Source organism: Glandiceps talaboti, chromosome 2 (genome assembly GCF_964340395.1).
Source record: "Glandiceps talaboti chromosome 2, keGlaTala1.1, whole genome shotgun sequence".
In the NCBI taxonomy this organism is placed as follows: domain Eukaryota; kingdom Metazoa; phylum Hemichordata; class Enteropneusta; family Spengelidae; genus Glandiceps; species Glandiceps talaboti.
The window spans coordinates 8,413,703-8,439,535 of NC_135550.1; the positions used below are offsets into that span (position 1 = coordinate 8,413,703).

Consider the following 25,833-nt stretch of genomic DNA (forward strand, 5'->3'; position numbering starts at 1 on the left):
TTCGATGTCACTCAAGTATTGCCAAGCTCTTATATAATTTGATTAATACAAACAAACCGAAATCAGTAAATAAACAAACCGTGCTCCGCCTCATCCGGTAACGTCATCATCTTAATTTCGTTTCCTAGGTAACAGATGTGACGTCAAGATAGGGTCATTCATAAAGTGTACAATCACATGGCTGTGTGAGTCTTGATTGGTTTAAATTTATGTGGAGTGCCATGCTCATTTATCCAACATTTAGTGAAAGTTTACACCCACAAACTGGTAGGGGGACCATCCCTTTTAGTTTTTGGTTAATTCATCAATATATCAAGAAAAATGGATGACTCAAAAGGCGTATGTTTCCCTCACAATCCAAGACAGATTCTTCATATAAATCTGTAGAATGATAAGAAAATCTTCGACCTCATTAGCATAACATTGGCTGGCTACCTCTCTACGTTGTTTTCTCGATATATCCTTCCGCACCGATTGAGGGCCAGAACTCGGAAACGGAAATGGTAAAATTGGTAAAAATGGCAACGTCTTTGGCGAGGAAAAGTCACTTAATATAACCTAAAGCCACCATGAAACTAATGGGTTCAGCAAGGTTGCTGTTTGTGAGATATTTCTGAATTATTTGGAACTATACTATAGTTTGCGACGATAGAACTTTAGATATGTCGTGGTGAGGCGCCATACCCATTTCCGACGATTCAGTGTTCCACTGAGGGAATTGACATTTTAAAACATTTTCTACCAGTTTTTACTCAATTCACTGTACGGATTTTAATACATGACAACGACAGCCATGTGAAATCGAAAGGAGTGTCAGTTTAGACCGGGTTCAAGATGGCGGACAAGCGTTTAGATGAGTAAGTACTGTTTTTGGAGGGGGGTCAGTTTTCGAAAGGGGACAAGTTGACATGTTCCGTGGGTTGGGATGAAGTTTTCACCTCCCGATCCAACTGCTGTCAACGTGAAAACACGAGTACGTTTTTACGGGAGTGTTACCGTAGCCCACTATCATAGCCCTGGCGAGAAGGACTGGTATACTTTCCCAACTGTTGTTGTTTCTGGCTTGTAATTTTATACAGTTTGACCGTGTTGATGGCACGATAGCTCGCTGCCATTCGTTCTGTGACTATCATGTGTTTAGTTAAGTGCAGTGTTTTCATTCATAAAAATTTGCGCCATTTCTCTGCACGCAACAGCATTGAACGTGGCTTGATCGACGCACAGGTACTGTTTGGATCTTGGTAGATCGTTGTCCTTGCCCATTTTATTTTTGCTTTAAAAGAGCGCAACATATTTAAGAATATAACGTTACACATTTTATTGACAGTCGAAATGCACATGACGGAACACACATGGGCTGATGAAGGTACAGTGCAGTGTGATGATGAAACTCGCCTGCATGTGTAACGTTATTCGTAAACGTAACTGCCCATTGAATTCTCATACTGTAGTCATATACGTTAAGACAAGTTGGCGCAGTCGTAAAGCAGTATAAATTTAAAGATGATGGGGAAAAAGTAAGCATCGTGTGAACCGATTTAAAAGCTGGTGTAGTAATATTTGACATCATTTGAAAATGACATACGTTTATAGCGATGGTGCAAATAAAGTGACAGTATGTTTGACAGCCTGTGTTTCATTATCAGCTTACGAATTTTACAGCAGATTATTACGGTAATTGAAACAGAAGTTAGCTTCCATGTATAGTTAGGTCGTAGTTGCCTCCTTCTAAACCCTATAACCCTTATTGACAATATCAGTATCTATAACCAGTGTAGTGTTTCACCACCATAGTTTGACCAAGTCATGTCAACGTTCCCATTTAGGTCAACAAATACTAACGACTCGCCATTCTCTAGCTCTGGTGATGTCAGTGTTTTAAGTCATTATAAATCTTTTCATTCATGTTTTCAATTCTGAAAAGAATATTTCGAAATTTGAGACGCAAACAGCCTATCAAAATTGTACATTTCATCATAGACAGTGGAGGGGAGAACATATATGCACTTGTATGTAACCAAATATGGTAGGATTTATCAGGTGTAAATGATTGGGGTAGGCTCACTGGGGTGACAAGTTCATAAATGTATGATGCCTGAACTACAGAATGAGAATAACAAACAGCATGAACTTGACACATTTTTTATACATGTGTATATAAAATAACAGATAAAATGTAGCAAGTTTACCTCTTGGAGTAGTTCTTCAAACAGGATCCGTTTTGACAGGTGTGTGATCACTGTGTTGAAAGGGCGATGACCTCATGGCTTCCTATAGTTTGTATACTACATGTATTACTTGGTTTAGTTTTGTGTGATTGCTGGATGCCAGGGTCTTTTACTCTACAGTAGTCTTGGTTATTTACATTTCTGACAGCCATATCAACTTGAGATAGACTTGTCCTAAACAAATATAGCTACAATATTGGCATTAGTGCAAGTTGCATCACAAATCAAATATGAATATTATTGGTTAGTGATATTAGGAGGAGTGTGATGCTGGTGATGGGGTAGATGAAACTAACAAACTTTTTTACAGTCAGGTAGTCAGTGTCTGACTGTGTTTTTTCTTATGTTTTTAAAACTGTTTAAAGTGTATCATGCCATTGAAAACTAGGTTAAATCAGTGCAAATAAAAGAGATTGTGTCAGATCACCTTATATAAGATAGTGTGGTTAGTTGGACTTATATTATTATGTAGTATATGTATGTAAGGAAGGAACAATCTATTGCACTCCCATGTGTACATGAACTTGAAGAGGTGCAAGGTAGAGAGATTTTTTGATGTCACATTTCACCATGTCTGTACTACAGTTGCGTGAATTATTCCCAAGGTTTGAGAAATCTGAACCGCTTTTTTGGACCTATTTTTAGTCTGTCTGGTGAAGGATTGACAATGATGTGTAGAATCAGTGTGCCCCTCTAATGATAGCCAAATTTTGTTGTTCTGGGTCAAAATGATAAAAACTGGCTTTTCTTGCGAGTCACCACATTGTAGGAGATAGAGGAACATGAAATTTTGGTACATCACTAGAAATTGTGTGTCAGTGGCACGTCAAATTGGCTTAGAGGGCATGCTGTGTAGAGTATTGGGAGAAAACTGGTTAAATTTTCTGTGGTTTTACTACTACCGACCTGACCGTTAGTTGTGCTACCCTGTATGTGATTACAATATAAACTTGTCTCATTAACATTTGAACCTGTGATTGACTTGTTCTCATGAAATGATTTGGTTGTAGCCAATTTTGGAAAAACAGTCAGAACAGCAAAGGACAGAGCATCTGAATGGGATGACTGGAACTCATTCAAGTTCAGAGTTTGTAGTCTAGTTCCTAATACGGTATTGTTACAATCCAGACTCTTAAGAGTTTAAGGTCATGAGGTCAAATTAGAGATCACGAAAATGTTGCTGGTTGGAAAGTTAATGATGAAAATATCCGGTGGCCCGTCAAAAGATGAATTGAAATTACCTGTATCTTGAATGAGGTCAAGGACCTTTGTGAACTTTTAGGCATGCATGACAGACTAGGAAGAGCTAATTGATAAAGTTAGTATGAAAAGGAAAGTATAGTTTTGAAGAACTTAAATCTTAGGTTGTACAAATACATATATACACATGTCAGCCATCAAGCATGCCATTTCGTCAAAGGTTTTTAACCCCTTGAATATTTTTTGTGTGATCATCCAGTACACTCGTTGAGTGTTGTTCAGGATGAGATGGTACTAAAAATAGTGATTTTTTGTTTGAATATCTTTTGTTTTATGCACCTAGAGTACAATTTGTGCACATTTGTAGTAAGTGGAAGTATCACAAGTAAGACAGTGTGAACTGATCCCGAATGTTGAATATTCTTCATTTACCTCTACCCAGGAAAAGTTATAAAGTCACTGATTCTTACCAACACCTGCTCGTTTGTAGGAGTTTGTTATTTTTTAGCAAAGACATGTTTGTAGAATGTTATCATTGTCCACTGGACCGTGTGGTAAAGCCATTGATCAAACTTATGACTTGCTAAAAAAAAATTCTACAGCAATGTCAAAGTAAACTACTTTTCAGCTTTGTGTATTTATGGATTAACTCAATAGTGCACTGTCCTCCATGGCCAAGGTCAGTTACTGAGTAATAACTGTGGGAGTTAACCCCCACAATCTGTTGTTGATACATGGCATGCATATGTATCTGTGATAAGTGAGAGTCATAGAGGGTTTGTTTGTTTGTTTGCTACATGTTTACACAATGAATCTAGGTCATACCAAAAGTAACCAGACATAATCATTGTGTTAAACAATAAGTTTGATGAGGTAGAGGATTGGATTACATATGTAACATTTGGGTAAATAGAACAGTGTTGATAAGCCAACAATTCAAAATATACTAAATGCCCAAGTCAGTGATTTGGTCAAGGTTTTTTTTTAGAACCATGGTAACGGTTTAGAAGGATGGAGAAAGTCTACAAATTTGCCATTTACAGAGTCAGTGATTTGGTCAAGGTTGTAGAACTGTGGTACAGGTAGCAGTAAGGGATAGAAGAATGGAGAAAATGTACAACATTTACCAATTGCTGAGTCATTGATTTGGTCAAGATTTTGTAACCATGGTTTCAATGAGGGGTGGAGGAAGTCTAAAAATTTCCAAGTTACTAAGTCAGTGATTTGGTCAAAATTTTGTAACCATGGCTACAATAAGGTATGGAGAAAATCTACAAATTTGCCAATTGCTGAGTCAGTGATTTGTTTAAGATTTTGTAATCATAGCTTCAGTGAGGATTTTTGCCAATTGCTGAGTCAGTGATTTGGTAAAGGTTTTAGACATAGAACCATTGTTCTACAAAAGAATGAAGGGATGAAGAGAATCACAAGGTTTTAGAAGAAGGGTACTAGTGGGATGAAGAAAACTACTTTCATTTGTGTATGTGTGTGTGTGTGTGTGTGTGTGTGTGTGTGTGTGTGTGTGTGTGTGTGTGTGTGTGTGTGTGTGTATTTATTTGAATCATGTGAAGGTACATTTACATGGTTGAAAATTGATCAATCTTCTGTATATAGTTAGATGTTCATAGCATACATTTACATGTAGTTTTAGATGAGTTGCTGCTTGCATCATAATGAGGGTTAACAGTTATTCAGGGAAGAAAACTGGTATGTCCAACACTGAAATAAATAAATACAATTATAGATAGTGGAAATCAAGAAAGTAAGAAATGAAGTATTCACTCAGGAGAAGATATGTGTTCTGATACAAACTCAATGTACATGATGTGTAATTTAATACTGGGGAAACTCTTCAGTGTTGATACAATTGTTACATAATGTGTACTTTGTTTAGACCAGATTCATGATGGTGGTGTAAAGACATACATACATGTAAATGTTTTGATAAACACACTTTGCCTGTTTGTGGTCAGAAATCAAAATGGTAACCTTAGGCCTAGAAACAAATTGGTACCAGTTACCCGTACCCGACCCCACCTAGTTTTCCTCACTGCCAACCCTGAAATATTTTTATGTATTTGAGAAAAAGATAATAAATCGCGAAAATTGTGAAGTCTCACAAGAAATAGTGGACATCAACTTAAAAAGACAATATAGAACTTTCCTACCAATCTGTAATGGCTGTACATCTGTTTAGAAGGAACTAACAACACAGAGACCATTTGGAAAACAACAGAAAACATAACTACCTGAACTATGTAGACACTAACAGATGAAAAAAATACCCCCCCCCCCCACCTATTCTAAAAACCAAGTGTAATTGGAACCACACAATTAGGCCTTATGAGTAATATTTTAGTTGTACTGTGGTGTACTGTACATGGTTGTATTGTAGTGTACTGTACAGTGCTGGTTAATAATTTGATTTTGAAGTGAATGTGACATCTTTCCCTCTGTATGTGCATGTATACAGTACTGTACATGGTGTTGTTGGTGGCTGAGTTGTTAGCTCATATGCCTCTTACTGCTTCAGTCTTCTAACCTGCCAATCGTTAACTGGGTTTGATCAAAATTATCTAGATCAGTAACGAGTATAAAGTGGGTCTCAGATTCAGAATCAGATTCACATTGAAAGACAATATGAGGCCAGTCTCATATTGAGTGTCAGGTTCAGTCTTATATTTGAAAAATCATGTACCATAGTGACTACAGGAAATGTCCCACTTCTCACCCATCGTAAAATATTACTTTTGCAGATTTTTAAATAAGACTAAAATCTTTTTGAACAGCCACAATGCAGATCCCATCATTGGAGGAGTGCACCTATGAACAAACACATCATTAGCTGAACTTTGTGACTTTTCACTAATGTCTTGGCGACAAAGTTTATCTCTGATTTTCAGGTAATTTTCCCATGCAAGCTGAGACATCCTCCCCCTCCCATTAAGTGAGTGTGAAGGGGAACATTTCCTGTAGCCTGGACATTATTATTTCTTATTTGACTGCATTTTTCTGATTTGTCGAATATGCGACTGAACCTGAGACTCTATATGAGACTGGCCTCACATTGTCCGCCAATGAAAATCTGATCTGATTCTGAATCTGAGATCAACTTTATACTCCTACATGTAGATCAGAATGTAAGAAGGATGATGCTTGAAGTTTGACCCTACAGAACAACACAGATTTTCCTTGGGTAGTTCGGTTTCTTCCTGCTTTAACACAATGCTCAATTGGCGACCATATTTCACTTTTCAAATTTATTTGGATTGATAAAAAGCATATATCATTATTATTGTTATTATATAATATTATTTAATTGTTATTGGTCAGTATGGTGGCCACATCAATTGTGAAGCATTGATAATATAAAGAAAACTCCAAGGTCACTTTTGTAACTGGAACAGTAGCAACGTTATATGTATGAACATTCATTCATTAAGTGTGGTGACTTCAAAAACCATCTGTGGTAGATTTCAAGAAATCACCGTCAGTTATGATTATTTCATGTGCTGGTGAGGAAGATGGTATCGCTTAGTCTCCCACAGGAATGGAGACTTGGTTAGACCCAGTAGCCGCAGTGTCAGCCTTGGTCTGACTAACCAGACTGCAGTCGATTTGACAGTACTGTAAGTAGTGGTACGGTATCATCCAAGAACACGGGGCATCAGTACTTCCAGGAGTATTGGTTGGTTCATTTGTATTTCCATATAGTATACAAGTCCACCTGAAAAAATGGACATATCTTTATAGCTGTGGTTGTGCCATGATTGAAATATGTGGACTTCTGCCACAAGATGTGACGGGTCAAATGGCTGGTCAATAAAGTTGAGTGTAAAGTGAACTTTTATATATCAAGCACTTGCCATATTTCCTCAATCAAATGTCATTGGTGTGTCTGCATTCTGCATATGTACATACTCAGTATACCATTGTCTGACTTGATTTGTGCCAGCCCCTAAAGTACATGACCTGATTTTCTCACTTTACACATTTGCATTTATACTAGGGATGAATCTCTTCAAGATGTTACACTGGCGAGATGTGAGTTTTAAATTTGATTTGATGGTAAAGATGGGATGGACCGTTGGTCGTATAGACATTTAGAATGAAAGTAAATGTGTTCCTTTGGTGAAGCTCCTCCTCTGCTCACGCTGTGCTACTAACTTACACATACTGCCATGTAAGAAACTTTGTGTGATTTATTGGTGGCCCTATGATCCCCTTTTTCATCGGACATTCCGATGAAGACATGAATGACTTCTTTTTTAAATATTGCACAATTTTATTTCTCAGAAAGGCAGACTGTGTGTATGCCACTTGTTGACCTTGTCCAAGGTCGTAACAGTTAACAATGCATTCACAAGAATAATAGTTTTTGGTTTTAAGTTCCTGTGAAGTAACAGGAAGCAATAAAGGAGAGCTTTGACAATAGAAGGATACTAAATTATGTGTAGGCTTGGTTGCTAGCCAAGGACAAGTGGTTAGCTTGAAGTACTGTGCTGATATGGTATACTGGTGTAGGGGTCAATTGTCTGTTTAGCTGTTGGTCAGTCCATGTACATGTATGTACGTAGGCTACCATTTTTGTAAGCAAGCGCTTGACCAATGTCTATCAGTGGTGTAGTGACATTGTTAAGGTACCTGACCAATGTCTATCAGTGGTGTAGTGACATTGTTAGGGCGCTTGACCAATGTCTATCAATGGTGTAGTGACATTGTTAGGAGTTGGGTGGGCCCTTCGACATCTTGCTGTTTCAAGGGAAAGATGATCTGATCAGTTATATATAGATTGGATCCAGAAACACAATGCCAGTGCATGGTTAAAGTATAGTCACAGAAATTTTCAGTAAAAATTGTCAATGAAATGTAGTATTGATGGTGTGTGTATGAATATACATGTACAATGTATATTGTACATGTAGTCTTGGCAAGGCAAGCCATGTTATGTAAACTTCACTCTCAAATGCATGATTACCAAGATAAGTATTTCTTGTGTTCTCCATTTTGACAGATAGTTTTTAGTCTCTCCCATCCCCACGAGCAAAGCCGAGACAGAACTACTATCAGTGTTCTCCACGGCCCCCTTTAACCTTACTTAGGTCAAGTCGCCTTTAACTTTACTTAGGTCAAGTCGGTGATCAGCGTAGCCAATTTCAATTTTAAGTGACTTCCACGAGGTACCATTTACCTTGCCAAAAGTATGCAAATGTCAGGGCAATCAATTTTTGGCAATCAATCAATGTTTTCCTACAACCATGTAGCGTATTGTATCAAGGACTGAACACTTTCTATCACCTTGGCTCCACACACCTGGCCGTGTTCAAACACATTTGACCGGTTTCGATCTTGAGGGTAACCTCGAGGAAGTATATTTTAATGACACAGCTTTTAGGGCACAAAAAAGTTATTTGCCAGCAACCTGGCTGTGATTATCAGTAGCGAAGACTATTTGAACACCTGGGCTCACGTGTTAGACAACATGCATACAGCCATCACGCGAGATCAAACAATCACTGCCCTTGCACTATATATGTGTACGTTACTTTTACATGCTTAGCTTCCAAGACGGCTAGCCACTTTCATTTTCCCTCTCAAGCCTCCAAGACCTTCTCGATTAGTTGCAACAAAGACGACCAAGTCAGAAGGTGAGGAGCTGTCATCCCCACTAGTGTGGGAAAGCCATGCGAATGGACGTCTCGAGGGTCAATGCACTTTGGCATATGTTGTGGTCGAGGTCGTTACATTTTGTGAAGTGTGCGCTACACTTTGTGAAGTCGGAAGGAATCGGCATCGAAATTTCCACAAATGAACGGGTCTAATCGATCAAAAATGGGAGTGGAAACTTTGCCAACTTCCCAAGATGATAGAAAACAGTTGTAACTGGAATGACTTCACATATCAAATTGTTGGGAAGCGTTTGCCCATACAAAGGTATGGAGGGGGACAAGTCAGTCACAACCATTGGTCATGACCACTATTGCGATAAACGGTCAATACAATGAAAGTTGTTTCTACATGAAAACGTTCCCCCTTCCTCATGGGAATTTTCCCCACAAGTGACTATTTTTCCAGTGTCGAGGACGGAGTGGGGGACACTGCGAGAATGAAATTAACATAGGTAAAAAAGGTTTAACTCTGGCCGGAGGCGATTTCCCAATCGGCCATCCCTTGAAATCGACAATTATGCAAATCTGTGGAGGACACTGTTGGGTCACATCCGTGCATCTGTCGGCCCGTCCTTCTACCTGTTATCACTTGTATCTCAGACATGCATGGGCTTATTTCAGTCAAACTTGGCACAAATGTCAGATGCTATATTCAACATATGCACATCATTTTGTTCAGATTTTTCCCATTAACTATGGAAGTGTAGTTCATTTGTGTGTTTACACTCATAGTATCTATGATGAGCTTTCTAATGAGACTGACAAATAAACCAACTGTGTTCAAAATGCATATGTACACATCTGACATGCATGGGCCAATTTCAAGCTAACCTGGCACAAATGTCAGATACACTAGTCCACATATAGACATACATTACTAAATGTTTCACAGCATTCCGACAATGGCCAAATGGTGGCCATATTTGTTGTAAAAATTTACACTTTGCCCACACACTTTGAACTTGAAGTGTAATACATAGAGGCCTCCAGTGAGTGTCTACACCCATATTATCTATGATCAGCTTCCTATTGAGACTTTGACTTTTGATCTTGACCTCTATGTTCAAGGTCAAACGACCAGAAGTATTCAAAGTCTGTATGTACACATATGACATGCATGTGCTGAATTCAAGAGTAGTGTGTAATATGAGAGAGCAGCCACACCTTTTCATTTACCCCATTGTCACCATTTTCCTTTCTACAAGACATAACAAAATAACTGTAACACTGAGTAATTAAGTCAATTGCCAACACATGGTAGGATCTCATAAAAAAAACCCAGGCTGTGCACTAAAGTGCCATCTGTTTTGAACATTGTGATTTCAACCAAACCTGGCACAAATATCAGATACTGTAGTTCAACATGTACAGCACTTTATTTTATGACCTTCACTATAGTTGCAATGAATGGGTGCCATGTTATATGTCATAAAATTCAGATTATGAATTAGTTAGTTGCAATGTTGGGGACTATACGGTTGTTTTCAGCGAAGACTTGGGTTTACTATAAAGACAGATTATTCCCAATATTTGTAAAGACATGTGCAAGTATACGGTAATACCCATTATTGCCAAGACACGATTCAGAGATTGGTATTGGTAGTTTCTTTTGCAAAAGTAAACTAGCCAAGAACAAAACATTAACTTCTTTACCTCGTCCAGTAAATCTCTGATTTAGCGATATGATCAATACAGCATCCACATGTACATGAAACACAACTTATCTATTCCTATGTCCAGTCTAAGCTGTATATTTTAATTTAATTTTGTCCCAATGTGAGACAAGAAGCTGCAAGTCAGTGAAACCTGATACAATAATTGGATTTCCAGCTGTATTTTTTGAATAAGTGTGAGTTCTTAGTTAACTCTTAGATCAGAACAACCCAAGTCATAATTAGATGTTATTCCCCAATATTTTTCTTAGGTCAAGCCAGGAAAATATGATTGACCAAAGGGGGCTTTGTCACTATGAGTCGCTAGACGAGTATTTTCTGGCTGAATAAAGAGGAGAATAACGTAATTACAGCAATGTTAGTAATATCAAAGAAAAATCAGGGAAAGAAATGGCAATTTTGAACATTTTAACTCATATTTCAAACACAGCAAAACCAGTGACTTAGACACACATTGTCATGACATAGACACATGCTATTGTGATCGAAAATGATCGGAGTATGTATTCCATATTTTTTTTCAACATGGCATCATACCCAGTTTTACAAATTACAGTCAACACCAAATATTCTGATCAGACCTGTCTGGTGAAGTATTATGGGATGCATTATTGCTTAGTCTGTGGTGTAGATTTTTACCAGGCAGGTTTCTCCCCATAATAAGGAGTGCTGGTTTGGTCATGAATATTCATGAACATTGGTGTGCATGAGTGTATCATTCAGTGGAAACCTGTGAGTGTGAAGGATACTAAAATGTGTAATTTGTCTGAAATATGGGATGGGTAGGAAACTTTGTACTGACTGATGTATGTCACCCTGTCGGTGTGGTCGGTGTAAGTGTTGTGTATGGTTTAATGTCATGTGTTCAATCTCTCATTATTCTTGCATACTCTCTCCCTTTCTGTAGCAAACTCTGCGATAAGAGAAGTTGTAATGTAGATCAACAAAACTTGGTACAATGATATTTAGGTCATTGCCCATATTTGGTAGTCAGTGACAATAGAGCTTGTATCTGAAGTCTTCAAAATTAGTCTTGAAGTATTCAAGTAAGCACTCCTTCAAAAAGTACAAAGGGGAGAATTCAAAGCACTGATATCCTTGCAATATATCTATAACATATTCAGAAAATGACGTATAAACTGCCAAATTGAGGTACATGTAGAAAGTTTTGTGAACAATCATATGTAGTTGATCCCAAGTGATAATAAACAAGAATATTTTCATTGTTTAGTTTCACTTGTCAAAAAAAAATAGGTGCCAGTTTGCTACCTACTTGAGTATACACTTTGTCAATGAAGTAGTACATTTGTATTTATGGGTTTTGATGTTGCCTATCTGATTTGTCATTCTAAGGCTGACATGTCTGTCATAAGTTTGGCATTTGTTTGGCTGTATTTTCAATCTTGGAAGAATGGCAGGATTTTTGTTAATTCTCTGCAGGAGACTTCCTTGTAGTACATGTGGTTCTACCTGTCCATAGGTGTTCCATTCCATTTCCTTCATGAAATGTATACTGTATAGAATAAGATATGAAGTACTTTCTCTACTGTTTTCAGAGTTGTATACTTTTTGTAAAAGTTTTGTTGGCAGATTCTGTGTCACTTGATTTGTTATTATGGGCTCTGGTTACATATAAGTCGCCATACTTTTCAGCAGTGAATATTCATAATCGTTCACCAGTGTTTTTTTGCTAAGGGTGGTAAGTAGTTAATACCAGGATTCCCCATGTCATTTGACCTGGGTTCCCAAACAAAATTATCATCGACAGTATGGGGGAAACACTGCCATTTTTACCCCTTTCTGTTACTGGGGTTCCCCAAACTTGGCAAAAACACTGTTCACAATTGATGTTCTCGTATGAAATGACAATTTGCCACTGAAGTTCTGTAAGTAGTTCCTTGTTGGTGCAAGCATTGGCAGTAAAGTTGTGAAGCTTTTATTTTCATTTGGCTGCAGTCTCCCAGCTCTCATGTAGGATCAGTTTGCATTGGAAGTATATATAAGGTACAGTACATGTTTGTGGCTTGTCCTCATCTTTTGCCTTTTAACCAACACAGAGTCCCTCATAACCTTCCTAACACTAAATATACATTGCAATTTGTACCTGTTTTTACTCATTACTAGATTGTATAGTATTCTTTGATGTGAGGAACTTTGGGAGAAATTGGTACACTCCTACCAACTGAGCTATTTATTTGACAGCTTTGTATGCTCAAAGCTGTGAGGTCACCTGTCCACTCATTTCTTGTATATATGTAAAATTGAAGAAAGAACAAACATGTTCTCAGAGAAATGCAATCTAATATGGTGACATTGCAGACACTGATTTTGTAGCTTAGGAACGCATTTCTAAATACTTCATCGGTATTAAGTGTATGTATTGCAATATAAAGTGTTTTTTGGTGCTTTGTTGACAGTTCGGGGACCCAGGAGGGGGTTGTACCCAGGAGGAGGGAGGCAGATTAGTCTGGAGTAGACTTTTATCTTTTGTACTCTTTGACCTGAACTAGAATATATGAACTTAGTTGAAAGTACTTTTACTTTGTTGGAAACCATACAGTGGAATACTTGTAATCAGAGAGGAACCCAGCCAACAAGACTGTATCTACATGTCGAGTTGTTGGCATGTTGTGTATGCCAGAAACAAAGAGTATATAAGTTTGTAGTTTAGTTCCTATACAGTATCATTACCATTTACACCTCCACTTGCCACCATGGCATCCAGACTAATAAGTTTCCTGGGTTAAAGTACATTTAATAGTGTTTACTATTGCCATTACTTGTGTATGGACTGTATGAGCTTTTGGGAAATTTGCATGACACAGTATCTTGTTAATTAGCTGTCATTGTTTTGAAGAAATCAGGGTGGGACCTAGTACTCTTTATACTGTACATGGAAGTGTAGGAAAGTCTTTTGGACTTTTTTTGTAACTTGGGCATGTGATGCTGTTTGTCAGGCAAAATTGCCATGTAAAAATTTTGTGATTGATTTTGGTATATGTTCGTTGCATTGGATCTGGCATTACTGAGGTTACAGGTCTAGAGATATCTGCTGTTTGATGTCAGATTTCAGATATAACATAGGTCATCCAATACATACATGTGTGCCTACCTCTGTCTGTAGCCAGTCGGCTGTAGAACATGTCTGATATGACAAAAAAACAGCTCAAGAGAATGTTGGTATTGATACTATTATATCCTTTAGGCCTGACAAAGTCATTGGCTCTGTTGTGTATGACTTTCCCAATGCAGTGATTTCAAATGAGTGGCTTCCATCCATGTGAACTCGAGAGATGTGCACTGTCGACTTGTCAGACAATGGTGGTTTGAAATGAATGGATAAAAGAAGTGTATTAACAAACATTGCTAATGGTTGAGAAATGTTTGTCTGAATTGAACCTCCCCCCCCTCCACCTCCCCATGGGGTGTGATAAACTATCATAGGCATGGGCAAGTTGAATTCACATCTTCTTTTAGGCTTAAAGGAAGACTACCTGTGTGTCCAGCAGTATGTGCATGCACAGCTATATCACTTAAATACATGACTTGATTTCAAGTAAACCTTTCATGATTGTCAGATACTGTTCTACAAAATAAAGACTGCTGAGTCAGCATTACTTAATAACATACAATATTGATTTCAGTTAATAATTAATGTTGGACTGTGAACCACCACATTATCATAACCATATATCAATGCACAGTCATTCTGCTTTTATTACATGTATTAGGAGCTACATGTATGTATCATGATATACCAATGGGAAACACTTCATGTTACTCTACACCACACAAACTCTGTTAGTGAACAAGTGTAGCAGAATCAGTGAATAGATGGTCTATAGTGAATGAGCAGTGGAGTTACAGATTCAGTCAGTAGACAGGCTATAGTGAATGAGTGTAGTGGAGTCACAGATTTAGTCAGTAGACAGGCTATAGTGAATGAGTGTAGTGGAGTCACAGATTCAGTCAGTAGACAGGCTATAGTAAATGAGTGTAGTGGAGTCACAGATTTAGTCAGTAGACGGGCTATAGTAAATGAGTGTAGTGGAGTCACAGATTCAGACAGGCTATAGTGAATGAGTGTAGTGGAGTCACAGATTTAGTCAGTAGACAGGCTATATAGTAAATGAGTGAGTGTAGCGGACTCACAGATTCAGTCAGTAGACAGGCTATAGTGAACGAGTGCAGTGGAGCCACAGATTTAGTCAGTAGACAGGCTATAGTGAACGAGTGCAGTGGAGTCACAGATTTAGTCAGTAGACAGGCTATAGTGAACGAGTGCAGTGGAGTCACAGATTCATTCAGTAGACAGGCTATAGTGAACGAGTGCAGTGGAGTCACAGATTTAGTCAGTAGACAGGCTATAGTGAATGAGTGCAGTGGAGTCACAGATTTAGTCAGTAGACAGGCTTCAGTCAGTGAGTGTAGAGGAGTCACATATTTAGTCAGTAGACAGGCTATAGTGAAAGAATCGATCAGTGATACATTCATCCAGGCTAAACCTGTCATCATTTTCTTTCATCTTTATTTAATAATTCCACACAGACCTACTTGTTTGGTGGGCCATATCATCAATGAAGACTTGTTATACATGAACTCACTTTCAGTTCTAGGGACAAGTACACAGCTGACTGTGATGTTCTTTTCCAGGGATTAAATTGAGACATAAATATTCATGATATTGATTGGTCATGAATGAATGAATGAATGACTGGCTTACAGACTGTATGTACTAAAGGCCAAACCTTTAATGAGGGTTTGACCTCTAACCCCTGCTTGTCTGAAGGTCATATGCACAACCTCTACCAGAGACTGGTAGATAGAGCTCAGGCTGACCAGTTCTAGTCATGAGGACCATAACAGGATGAAAATGATCATTTGACCTTGGTGTGACCTCATTTGGTGTAGGTGACCTCACACTGTATACTAAGTTTCACCTGTTGATGGTTATTGATTGTCCTGTAGTCTAACAATGCCCTCCTACTTGAAAGGAAGCTATCCCATTGTGTACACACAAACCAGCTATTGACAATGAGTGAAACCTATTATTGAAAGTGGAAATGGTGTGGTTGTCACCTGACTGAGTGGGCGTTTTTGAAGTCATAACCATTTATATCTTTGTTAGTATTGGCACCAACTCCTACAATTTCACTGACTCCAATTGTTCAATACTTTGTGATTAGCTGATAGGTGGGAAAAAAAATTGTGTCTGTCTGAGGTTTACTTTTTAGAAATCTTGGAATGGTACAATACACTAAGTTCATAGCGTACGCTGACACTGTCCCAAGTTTGTGTTGTATACAAAAAAAAACAAAAAAATTTCAGTCATATATCGTACAGAAGTTGCTGTAGCTCCTCACATGCTAAACAGACTATTTTATTGCCAGTTGTGGCATGGGTCATTAACTGTCATTTGAATTACTTGTATTCAAGTTGTCTTGACTAATTTGGGAGCAGAGGGTCTATGTTAACTCCTGAATCCATTCTTGTTTCTGTCTTGGTATTAATCGTGATGAGAAACCTGTATCATATGGTGCAGTAGCAAGCACTTTCTGCCAAAAGTAAACATGTTTTAACTTTTTATTTTGACCAAAATATTGGCAATTAGGAGGTGTTGGAATTGGTTCTGTGGCTTCTAAATCCAACCCCCCTAAAATCTACCTAATCATAAAAATTAATTGTGTGCTTTGTGGTATGGATTTGTAAGAGGTTTAAAGGCCCAGCTTGGATTAGGATTAGGATTGGAGTTAAGGTTTGAAACAAAACAGCTGTCTGGCAAATCTACACAGAAGTTAGTCAAGAAAAAAGAGAAAGAATAATCCTATGTAATCCTTATGGTTCCAGTGATTAGTAACACTAATGTGAGAACCTAGGATTGAAAAATGAACCTTTAAGAATGCTAGATTGACAGTTGACCATTGGGCCAGAACAAAATAAGAATAATCCTATGCAACCATTATGGTTCCAACGATAAGATAAAACATGAGAGCGTGGGAATGAAGCATGGGTCTTTAAGAACTGTAGACTGACAGTCAAACATTCCAGGACATGGATTTAGTACATTGATGTCACTAATCAGTTGATTCCAACCAGATAGCAGACTACTAGCTACCATTGGGTAGACATTATGGCATCATACCACGCTAGTTTTGTCTTGTATGTATACACTGGTACCACTGCGTTGTGACCAGTATTCTCCAAACAATACATTCTAAATTGTACTAAGTTGTAAGTTTAATTATCTGTAGCAGCTGTGACCCACATAGGTACATGTATCTGTCTCATTGAATCTGACAAGAAGGCTAGTCGGTCTATAGGCCAACAGTGGTCTGAAAAGAACCATTTAGCAGCTTTGCCTCTTTGAAGAGGAAAAGGTAAGAAAAGCGAAATTATAATGCCAGTAGTCCAATTTGTATGAATTGATTTGATGACCAGTTACATAACACTTAACACTTGAAGTGCAACTAACTGAAATATTCAGGAGAATTCAGAAGGTTGTGATGCCAAAAGAGGCCTCCGTGTGACTCGTGAGATGTTCTGGTAATTAACGAGTGAAAGTATATGGTTTGTACAATAAAGCAGGGTTAGAAGTTATTTAACTTCTAAACTTGGTAGTCACGTTTATCCAAGTGAACTGTTTCAGTCATAATTTTCTATTTGCTTCCATTCCAGATTATCACCATATAAATTTGATAGCCTATATGCAATGTTTAGTAGTCATCGTCCCTGACAACTTCTAAATTCTAGTCCTGTAAACCAGTTTGATATGCCACTGGTGTACAAACAGTTTCTTGTAATACGCCAACATTTAGTGGTCCCTGTATCGCCTTATCCAGTGGCAACTCACTAGGAAACCAAAATTCTTTATTTTGATCCACAACAAAAAATGCCTTCATTAGAGGACACACATGACTATATTATCCATAGGAAATGGGTTGTGGTTTTGAACTAACGTGTGAATAATATGTGGTTTGAAGTGGACTCCAACATCATCATGTAAAAGCCTCACAAAGCGAAAGTGGCTAGAGGAATGGTGTAGCTACAACAATCATGAGTTTGGAATGTCATTGATACACTTTGTCAAACGTCTGAGTTCTTTATATCAATAGTAAAGTGAATTTTGTAGACAGTAAATGAGTCAGTAGAAGGACACTCACTTGAATAACAATGTACCTTTGTTATGAGGTCTTAATGACCTTGTCAAGCTGGACAATACTATCACTGCTATTAATATACCATTTCAAGGAATTTGTTTGTTCAGGTAATTTGTACTCTGTTGTTCTCACCATGGATGTATTAGTGAGAATACATCCCTTTTCTCACCAAGAACTGAAAGTAGTCACAGTTTATGAATTCTCTGATGAATATCTTTGAGACAATCATTTAGGAAAGTTTTAGCATAATGTGAAAAAAATTGTAACTGTTATCAAATTACCAAACCTGAAGTAACACTGTGTTTCAGTTTGTTGTCATAACAACTGTATTAACTGTCACAGATGGGACAAAAATAGTGAAGGTTAGATATTGTAATGTTATTGATAAATAGTTTGTACTCGTATGCGAGAAGGACAACAAATCAGCAAATTGTCATGAGTAAATACAAATTTATGAATTTATAATTTGATTGGATTTGAGATGCAAATGACAACGAATCGACACACTGCCCTCTGGTGGTACCTTGTTTGACTGGATGTACAGAAAGGGACACCAGTTTGGTCAAAATCGGCTGTACAGGTAAATGAGAAGGGTTTCAGTTACCTCTGCTGTAGTATGAAGCATTTGAAAGTAAAGTTATATACCTGTAGTGTATCAATACCTTGCATTTCACTCTTAGCTGCTAGGGTATGTAGTAGTAGCTGTGGGAGTAGTTTAATGCTTGTAAAATCTTTACTATTATTAATTTGACGTGCACATTTATAGAGTGGACAAAGTCAAGAATGATTTTTCCAAATTTTAGACAAAGTTGGTGATTACTTATGTGGTCATTAAAACTGGTATCTGTCAGATGTGTACAGTACTGTCAGTAGCTTTAAAGGACAGCCAATCACAAGTCTCCAAATGTACACTGAATGATAAACAAGAAGCCAATCACATGTCTTCAAAAGTATAGAGGAAGTAAAAAGTAGCCAATCACAAGTCTGCATAAGTATAGAAGTAAGAAGAAGAAGAAATAAAGTGTAGACGACAAGTCTTGAAAAGTATAGAAGTACAAGGTAGCCAATCACAGGTCTTCAGAAGTAATAAGTAGCCAATCACAAGTCTTCAGAAGTAATAAGTAGCCAATCACAAGTCTTCAAAAGTATAGAATAAGAGATAACCAATCACAATAAACAATTAAGACCAATAAACTTATAGCAGATCACAACCATGTCCACGATGTTGTAAATATTGGTAAAAAAAAATGTGTTGTTTATTTATTGACACATCACAAATAAACAAAACATTTATATTATAAACAAAATTCTAAATACCAACATTTATGTGTCTACAAAATTCTGTATACTGGTTAAATGGTAAAAATCGGCGAAAATTTGGCAGAAAATGTTATTTTCAGTCATATTAAATTTGAACAAAAAAAATTACGGCTCTCTAATCTGATTACGATGCAATAGTCAGTCCTGCACCGGCAATGAAAGGGACAAAAATACCTGAAGTCGTTGCACCAATACCTTCTGAAAATCAGTTTGTGTAATTATATATCATTATTTGACACAACAACAAAAAATTATCACCAAATTTATGCTCAAAATCAGTAAAAAATGTCCACAAGTTGGTAGTATACGAGTCTGAATCAGACGCTAAAGTGGCGCTTTTTGCTGACATGCTGTACCCACAAAAAAAATATGCAGTCGGAACTTTGAAGTTACGTTATGATAATCTGATCCTTACATATACTACATTGAGTTCACTCAGCCATCTCCTTGTATAAAACAACGTATCCATAGTCAAAATTGAGTGGAAATATCTACGAACAGCTCCGTTATTTACATTGTAAGCTACATTAGGGGAGACAGATTTTGCTTCGGCGATGTTGAAATTTGAATTTTACGTTGAAAAACGCACATAAAAAATCTGATTCGTAAAATCGCCCGTATCGTGCACAAATTTCCCTCCACTGACCTTCACACGCTGAGCTAGTACAAATACAAGTCATTACTGAGACGTAACAAAAGAAATAAAACCAAAATAATCCATTTTATAGCCAAAAATTACAACCAAGACGTTAGTATTCACAATTCACAAGATTGCGTAAATTTGCCGACATTCAAAAATTTAACAACAAACTGCCGCCGGCAGCTCACACGGACTTAGCAGGAATTTGATGCTTACACACAAGTACAATGTGTTCCCACAGCTAAATACGTGTATTCAATGATGTATTTCGAGTCAAATTCAGTCGGAATATCCAAAGACAGTGACATAATTTATGTTGTAGACCATGTTATGAGAGCCGTTATTTATATCCGCCATGTTTGAATTCGATCTTGTGGGCGAAAATCTCACATAAAATTACGATCGCTCGTCATTTTGATCGTAGCTCTAGATACCGTTCACTATCTTACATTCAACATGGCAGGCTATAAAATATAAAAACAAGGCTAATACGCATGTGTGGAACTAGTTATGGCAGCAAATTTTGCAGCAATAGCTGCCGTTGAACGGTTTTACAGCAAGATAGGGGAATGAACTTTGGCATCCCGGTATACCGGGTTCTGGTGGGCGCCCTAGCGTGTCCCAGTATACCGGGTACTGGTGGTGAAAGGGTTAAAACCCTTGGCAGCCATTTCATTGGGAATCTCTAGCTCTGAAGGGTACAAAAATGGATATAAATATTATTGTCTTGACCAGATGGGAGCTATGGTAGGAAAAGGGGTTAATAAACCAATCATGTCATGATCATAACCAGTCACAGTTCATGCTAAACGTCACTCACTGTATAATTCATAATGACTCCAAGATGTAACAAACAATTTTACGAAAGCAAACAGCACAAATAAAATGTCTGTGGTCATATGGAAATTTAGCCGGGAAAGACGTTGTTATTGTGTTTGAGCTGCAAATGTAGGAATTTCATTGTTATATCACAGCTTTGTCCAAGATTCTTAGGTGCAAAAGTACAACTAAAAAAACACCCCAAACTTTGTTGTACTTCTGGCCCCATTTGTATTGAAAAATTGTGGCCAGCTGATGGGATTAATATTTCTTAATAATATAAACAATGGAATGTTGAACCATGGTTGTGTTAAAGAGGTAAAGTTCAACTTGCTGTACATACGCAATCAAAAATCATGATGTAGGTTGATGGCAATGATGGACTTGCCAGTCATTTAATTGTGTGACATTGCAATAGCAGCTGGTATTTATAGTGAGTGATATCCCCCCCCCCCCCCCCCCCCCCACCGACGAAGGACAATTGCTCCAGTCTCTGCTTTCTGTTGACAATGTACACAGGAACATACTAGCATTGTAGGTGTGTGCACTAGTGTGTTTATGAACTTTCACGACATACAAACTTTCATTATGCAAAATACTGTGTCAAAACTTTGGAAAGCTACGAAATTGTTGCAAGTGCATTAAATGGCAACATTTTATAGGAGGGATTACCAAAGATGAGCTGTTGTTCAAATGAATTTGATTCTGTCAATTATTTGTCCATATGCAAATGTGCTGTTTGATTATGTAAAGTTTCTCACCTATTTGATAGTCATTACAAGGGATCACCAAAGAACAAGCTGTTGTGGAATAGAGATTGCTTCTATCAATCTGTCCAGTTATTCATATGCAAATTAACTAATTGATTTAGTTTCCCACTCATTTTATAAGGAGTCCTGAGAGATCAATCAGTTCAGAAGTCCATATGCCAATTAGCCAAATTGAAAATGTAAAATTTTCAACTCATTTGATAAGTCTGTATGCGAGACCAGTCAGCTCAGAAATCCATATGCAAAGTAGCTAATTGGTTATGTAAAGTCATCCACTCATTGATAAAAATGTCTTCAGAAGGGATCAATCAGCTCAGAAGGCCATATGCATATTAGCCAATTGAATATGTAAAATTTAACTCGTTTGATAAGTTTTTATGAGAGACCGGTCAGCTTAGAAGTCCATATGCAAAGTAGCTAATTGGTTATGTAAAGTCATCCACTCATTGATAAAAAGTCTTCAGAAGAGATCAATCAGCTCAAAAGGCATATGCATATTAGCCAATTGAAAATGTAAAATTTTCAACTCATTTGATCAGTCTTTATGCGAGACCAGTCAGCTTAGAAGTCCATATATGCAAAGTAGCTAATTGGTTATGTAAAGTCATCCACTCATTGATAAAAAGTCTTCAGAAGAAGAGATCAGCTCAGAAGGCTGTATGCAAATTAGCCAATTGAAAATGTAGTTTTCCACTCATATGATAAAAAAGTCTTCGTCATGATAGATCAGTTCAGAAGTCAATATGCAAATCAAATAATTGATTATGTAAAGTCATCCACTCATTTGACTGAAAAGATATCACAAAGGATATCAATTGCCTTCGTACATCACACCAAATTTTCCAAAAGAATTTGGACTGTGTTTGTACCAACTCAATTTGCGTAATTTACCCATACTTAGTTGTGGAAAATTAAGAGAATTAAGTTCAAAATGTAGTAAGAACATGATCATTTAATGATTCATCAGATAGAGATAATCACTAAGTCAACATAGCAGTGAGGTCTCTCTCTCTAATCATGAACCAGATCAAAATACAACATGTACTGTCAGTTGGGCTTCAGTGCCATTAACCCCCATTTTGACTGTATACAGATTGGATGTATGTAGTCTGGTGTTTAGTTCAAACAAACAAACGTACACCTAGTGCCCTACATTATTGATCAGAAATAAAATGAAAATTGTGTCATTAGTAAATACAATAATGTAACCAAGACTATTTCTTTTTCTACAAATATTAAATGATATGTTCCCCACCCCCTTTGCTAAAACTATGTTGAATGAGTTTCAGTAATTATACACATAATTGTGTATGTCGATGGTGTCAGAATGGTTCTACCTCTTTGCTGTGAACTTTTATAGAAAAGAAGATATATGTACAACTACAAGGATGCTAAAAGTTAAAAATTTGATTCCAGATAATTTGGTCGAAATTGAACTATGTACATGTGTGATAGAGATCAAAAGTTCAAAATTATACAGGGTTATTTGAAATATTATATAGTCACGTCAGTAAAAAATAAATAAAAATAAACATCCCAGAATAGTATGTGTTGATGATTGTTGTGTGGGTGACACAGTGATTTATTGTGGATTTTTATTTTGCTAGAGCAGAAAGTTTTTAATTGCCTGACAACGCCACGATTACACAAAATGTTTTGAGTTCAGCTGTAAGGGTATTTTTGAACTGGACAGAAGTGTCATCTTTGGATCTAAGTAATCCTGTGTCTATTTTTTTTTTCCTCTCAATTACTACTGTGGACTGTCCTGTTATGGTCCTCAAGATTTTCACACAAGTTTTGACTCACAACATGTGAACAGTAAGATACATGTAGAGGTTCCATGTGTGGTTGAACCTGAAACAAAATCGACGTTCAAAGATCCAAAAATTGGATTGTAAATGAAAAAAAAGTGTGAACGAGAAAGCGAGAGAGTGAAAGGAAAGAGTGAACGTCTGTTGTAAGTGATCCCATCATAAGCTTCATAGAGAGAGGTCTGTATGAGGGAGTGCAGTGTCTTACAAGACAGTCGATGTGACACAGTTTTGTGGGGCATCTTGGGTTATACAAAAAGGAGGCCAGCGTATGGCAGATATTATTCCAAAATTGATTTTCTTCCATTTACAGGTTTAAAATATGGCAGAAATATTGCGTAAAAATCCCAAAAAATGGGGAAAATTATACGGAGTGGGTTAGGCATGTCAAATGAGTGATACAATTTCAATATCTATTTTATTTTTTTTTTCTTATTTTTTCCTGCATGTCATGCATTGAGTATGTAAGGGCAAGCAATTAGTGTAATGGCCTTTTCACACTGTACTGTTGATTTGTAGGTTAGGACAGTGAGCAGAAATTGGATAAAAAATATATCTTTAGCAGATTCTGAAATCATAGATGTTCTGTGAAATTCCAAGTATTGCTCCTTGTCAGTCCCCAAATCCAAATAATAGGTAGTGTTATTCCCTTGCATGTGCCCATAATGAGTAATTATGCATGCAAGAATAGCGCATTGAACAAACTATATACTCGTGCACACTTACACTTAGTACTAGAAATGTGAAAGAAACTAACTCAATCTCTAGTTTACTTTTCTATTCTTTAATTTGGTATTAACGTTTTCTTGTTTTTAACATTTTCTGATAGATGTTAAAAACAGTTGTACACATAGATATGTTTGGGTGTCAACACATGGCAGTTTTCCATACATGTTCTGAAACATGCTTGCTCGGTAGGGGATTGGAGAGATGGGGGGGGGGGAGATGGGGGTGTCAGATTTACATGTATATCATTAGATGTTCACAAGGTATATTCACTGTGATAATCCTATAATTTTATTTTTTTTTAAATTATACAATCTTTAATTTTTGATGAAAGTTAATAAATTTGAGTGGGATCAAGTTGCTGCAACAATTCCCTCATTACATGCAAAGGGGTAAAAAAAACAAAACAATTGTTGTTCCAACTAATGAGCAAAAATATTTTGATTTCGTACATCTGATAATTTGCAAATTGTAATTTTGTAAGATTTTGTATGGTAATAGTAATTTGAAGTCCTATGACAATTTTTCTAAAATATGAAAACTCGACAGGAAGTTCAATAATTTCAAGTATGGAATCCAGATGCTTCAATGATTACCTCATTACCATGCAAAAGAGAAAAATACTATACAATTATTATACCAATTAATGAGCAAAACCTGCTTATTCCGTTGGGCTGATAATTCATAAATTGTTGTGTTTTGTGAGAGGTTGTGGGATGATTTGACATACGTACACATGTACTGTAAGGTTGATGTCTTCCAAATACTGTCATAATCCGTACAGCCATGATAAATCTGTCTCAGTAAGAACATGTTTTTTTCGTTTCCCTAACAAGACAAACACAAATGGATATAGCTAGCCTATGATCATTCAATGGAGGTATAACAGAGAAGAATATTTAATAATTCGTTCATTTTTTGGTAAATTTTTGAGCCATTGGCAACTTTTTACCCGGTCACAAGTATTTTGATGCATGTATGCTTGACTCTTACACTAACAGTCAGTGTTCATGCGTACTCTATCCTCTGGCAAGGAGATTGTCCCGAGACCACTCCCCTTCCAAGACACGGTGTCTTCATATTTACTTCCATAAACAACATTGTCTTCTCTGTATCATCTTTCCTGATTAACAAGACTCTTTTCCGACTAGAAAAAGGAGATTTTCTCATTGCCACCTTTCTCAAATCAACAAGTCCGTTCCCTGTCACTACATTCCCAGATCATCAAGATTATATTTGTGTGGTACCCACTCTGATCAGATCTCTCCCTACCCTCACCCCCTTCCCATTCCCTGATGAATAAAATGATCTCTCTATCACCTTTATGATCACTAATTGTCTCTCTACACCATTCCTGAACATCAAGATTGTCATCGGATATGTTGTCGCTCTAAATCACCCTCCCAAATCAATCAGCTTTCACTATTTCGTACACTGTCAGTACCAGTTCATTTTACTTATCAACAAGTATATGTCAGTATTCCCCTTTTTGATAAATTAGCTTCTTTTTATCTTCCTTTGTGTGTTGTCTGTCTGTCTCTGTCTAACCATGTGTCTGACCGTCTGTATGCACACACACACACACACACACACACACACACATACACACAAGTATGTACGTACACACATGAATGCACACACAGAAGTACGTACGTATGTACATACATAAGTATTTATGTATGTATGTATGTATGTATGTATGTATGTATGTATGTATGTATGTATGTGTGTATGTATGTATGTGTGTGTATATGTATGTATGTATGTGTGTATTACATGTATTTATGTGATGTGCAGTGTGCCATCTAATGATAGCCAAA

The 25,833-nt window shown here is 37.1% G+C and overlaps 1 protein-coding gene across 2 annotated transcripts in view; it reads left to right on the forward strand.

Annotated features, from left to right (window-relative positions):
• The first annotated feature begins 269 nt into the window (after positions 1 to 269).
• LOC144453822 (sprouty-related, EVH1 domain-containing protein 2-like) overlaps positions 270 to 25,833 on the forward strand; it is a 43,674-nt gene continuing 18,110 nt past the window's right edge. Inside the window, exon 1 of one of the 2 annotated variants that reach the window (XM_078145188.1) lies at positions 270 to 857. In XM_078145188.1, coding sequence (XP_078001314.1) covers positions 835 to 857 — 23 coding nt within the window. In that variant the 5' untranslated portion in view covers positions 270 to 834. The remainder of the gene's footprint in view (positions 858 to 25,833) is intronic. The other variant, XM_078145187.1, reaches the window with a different exon arrangement.